The sequence below is a fragment of the Nansenia antarctica genome (assembly GCF_963989245.1).
Source record: "Nansenia antarctica genome assembly, chromosome: 2".
NCBI classification, from domain to species: domain Eukaryota; kingdom Metazoa; phylum Chordata; class Actinopteri; order Argentiniformes; family Microstomatidae; genus Nansenia; species Nansenia antarctica.
Window position 1 is genome coordinate 59050792 of NC_137675.1, and position 2554 is coordinate 59053345.

At 43.9% G+C, this 2554-nt stretch overlaps 1 protein-coding gene across 1 annotated transcript; it reads left to right on the top strand.

Moving 5' to 3' along the window:
* Positions 1-1288: 1288 nt before the first annotated feature.
* Positions 1289-2350, top strand: LOC308150357 (mucosal pentraxin-like; the record flags this gene model as incomplete). The annotated part of the gene is made up of 3 exons (XM_080523201.1): positions 1289-1346; positions 1574-1676; positions 1813-2350. The coding sequence occupies 3 exons, from the start codon at positions 1289-1291 to the stop codon at positions 2348-2350; spliced, it is 699 nt and encodes a 232-aa protein (XP_080379327.1).
* Between the last annotated feature and the right edge of the window lie 204 nt (positions 2351-2554).

The following is a 2554-nucleotide window of genomic DNA, read 5'->3' on the forward strand; positions in this document are numbered from 1 at the left end:
CTGCTTCTCCTGCAACATAAGGCTATGTCCACACCTATACGTTTTTTTGATAAACGTTTTTCGCATATAAAAATATGACGCACCAGCATGTTTATAAACAATGTCTGTGTCCACATGCATACGCATGAACGCAATATAAACGCTGTCATTGAGCATTCCACACCAGTAGTCGGCGATATACTATTATCCCCATAGCCCCGCTGGCCAATCAGACGCCTCTGTCTCTCAATGTGCTCGATCATTAACTGTGCATTTATCTGTAAACAGGTTAAAAGTCCAGTTAACAGTGAAAGAACTAGAAGCACTTTGTTCACATCCATTTTCCTCGCTTGTGTAGCCTCGAACACCGTTGCCTGTTGTAATAACAGGATATGACGTAGGAGGGAACAGCAAACAGCTGCAGTGCGCATGATCATAGAAATCTACGCGCATGATGACGTGACGAATACAAAAAGCACCGTCTATCTCGTCCACACGTCAAAAATATACGGCGAATATACAGCGTTTTTAAACATCTTCACTCTGGCAGGCGCTTTTAAACATCTTCGTTTTCAGAGGGCAAAAACTCGTTTGCGTCTGGACGAACCCCCCCAAAACGAATATAAAAATCCACGTTTATCAAAAAAACGTATAGGTGTGGACAGGGCCTCAAGCAGACCCACAACCAACAGCCCGTATAGACCATCACACTCCACCCCATAACATGGGGCCCATAAGGGACCCGAAACCAGTCCCAACAACAACAACAACAACAACAACAACAACAACAAAAATATACTAAATAAATAAACATCAAATGTAACAAAACAAATATCCAGTTCATTACATATTGTAGTGACCCACAGAGTAGCGGGTGTATTGATAACCATGCACAGCTGCCCCGCATTCCCCTATCAGGCGGATGGCCCAGAGAAGAGAACTGCAGGCTCGTTAGCCCCACATGCCACACCTGGGCCTCCTCCTAGGGACTCACAGATAAGGAGGAGCCACTTCTCTATTCCACTGATCACAATAAAAAGGACAGGAGAGACCAGACATCTTAGGAACTAAACTAGACATCTTCTGGATCAATTAAGCTACAGTACATCTGCCGTTTAGTAGAACTGACAAGGTAGGTTCTCTAGCATGACATACGGTGAAAGACATTTTGTCCATTAATGACACACTTGCAATTGAAGAGAATGCATTCAAGGAGAATACAAACCCATTTAAAGTGTATACTTGCATGTACACTGAAACCCTAATGTCATATTTGTTGTAAACATTGCTGTTGATGTATTGTGAACAGATGGAGAGACTCTTTGTGGTGCTGGTCATGTTCACCATGTGCTGGGCCGAGCCTCAAGGTGAGACATCTGAACATCCCGTTGATTTACTTTGAACATGAATGCTCATTTGACATACGATCAGTATTCATGAATCATATGGCACTACACACATACCTGGAAGTACATACCATTTACATTTGTGTATGCAATGGAAATCTCTTCAGACAGTACTAACATTACAATTCCAAATGTGCTTTGAAGGGTTTGTTTTGATTTGATGGACTGAATCCTCTTTGTCTGACCAGACCTCACAGGTAAAATGTTTACATTTACACGAGAGACCAACACTGCGCACGTGAAGCTGACACCAATAGGAGAGATCCTTGGCTCTGCGACCATATGTCTCAGGTAATATGGTGTTCAATACTTCTGTCGTCAACTTTAGACAACTCAAAACACCTTGACGTTGTGTCTGCATGTTGAATCCATAGTGATATTGAATATTTCTTGTTCTAACTCTATATTTATGAACCTCTTCCTGAAGGTATTTCACAGACCTGCGGCGACACTATACTCTGTTCTCCATGGCCTCCCGAAAAGACGACAACGACCTGCTGCTGTTCAAGAGGGTAACTGGAAGACTGGAACTGCACGTCAGGCATAAGGCACTCAAGTTTAAGGGGGTGCCAGGTGAGCTCAACGTGTGGGTCTCAGTGTGTGCCACCTGGAACTCCACCGATGGTCAGCTGTGGACCAATGGGAAGCCCAGCCCAACGCAGACGCCGGGCTACACAGGGGTGCTTGATGGTGGTGTTCCCAGTGTCATTCTGGGTCAGGACCAAGACTCCTATGGGGGGGGCTTTGTTACGAGTCAGTCATTTGTTGGGCTGATCAGTGATGTGAATGTGTGGAACCATGTCCTGTCTCCTTGTGAGATTCAGCACTTCACAGCTGATGTAAACTACAGCCCAGGCAATGTGATTAACTGGAGGGCACTGACTTACACTGAGAGTGGGCAGGAGGTGTTTGTAGAGGACAAGTTGAGAGCCATTTCTAACTTCTCCAACTTCTGTGCTGTTTAATCTTCATCATTCTCAAATTGCTGAATGTGACAATACCTCATGAGTTTTCCCCCTATAGAAATCGTTGAATGTATTCTAGCTGAAATTGAGTCACTTGATGTACATGCCAATAAAAGTAGTTAAGCAGTACACTGTTCTTTCTTTATTGGAGTACAGAAGAGGCTGTATGCACACACAGTTTTGTTGACCTGTATTTGTTAACCT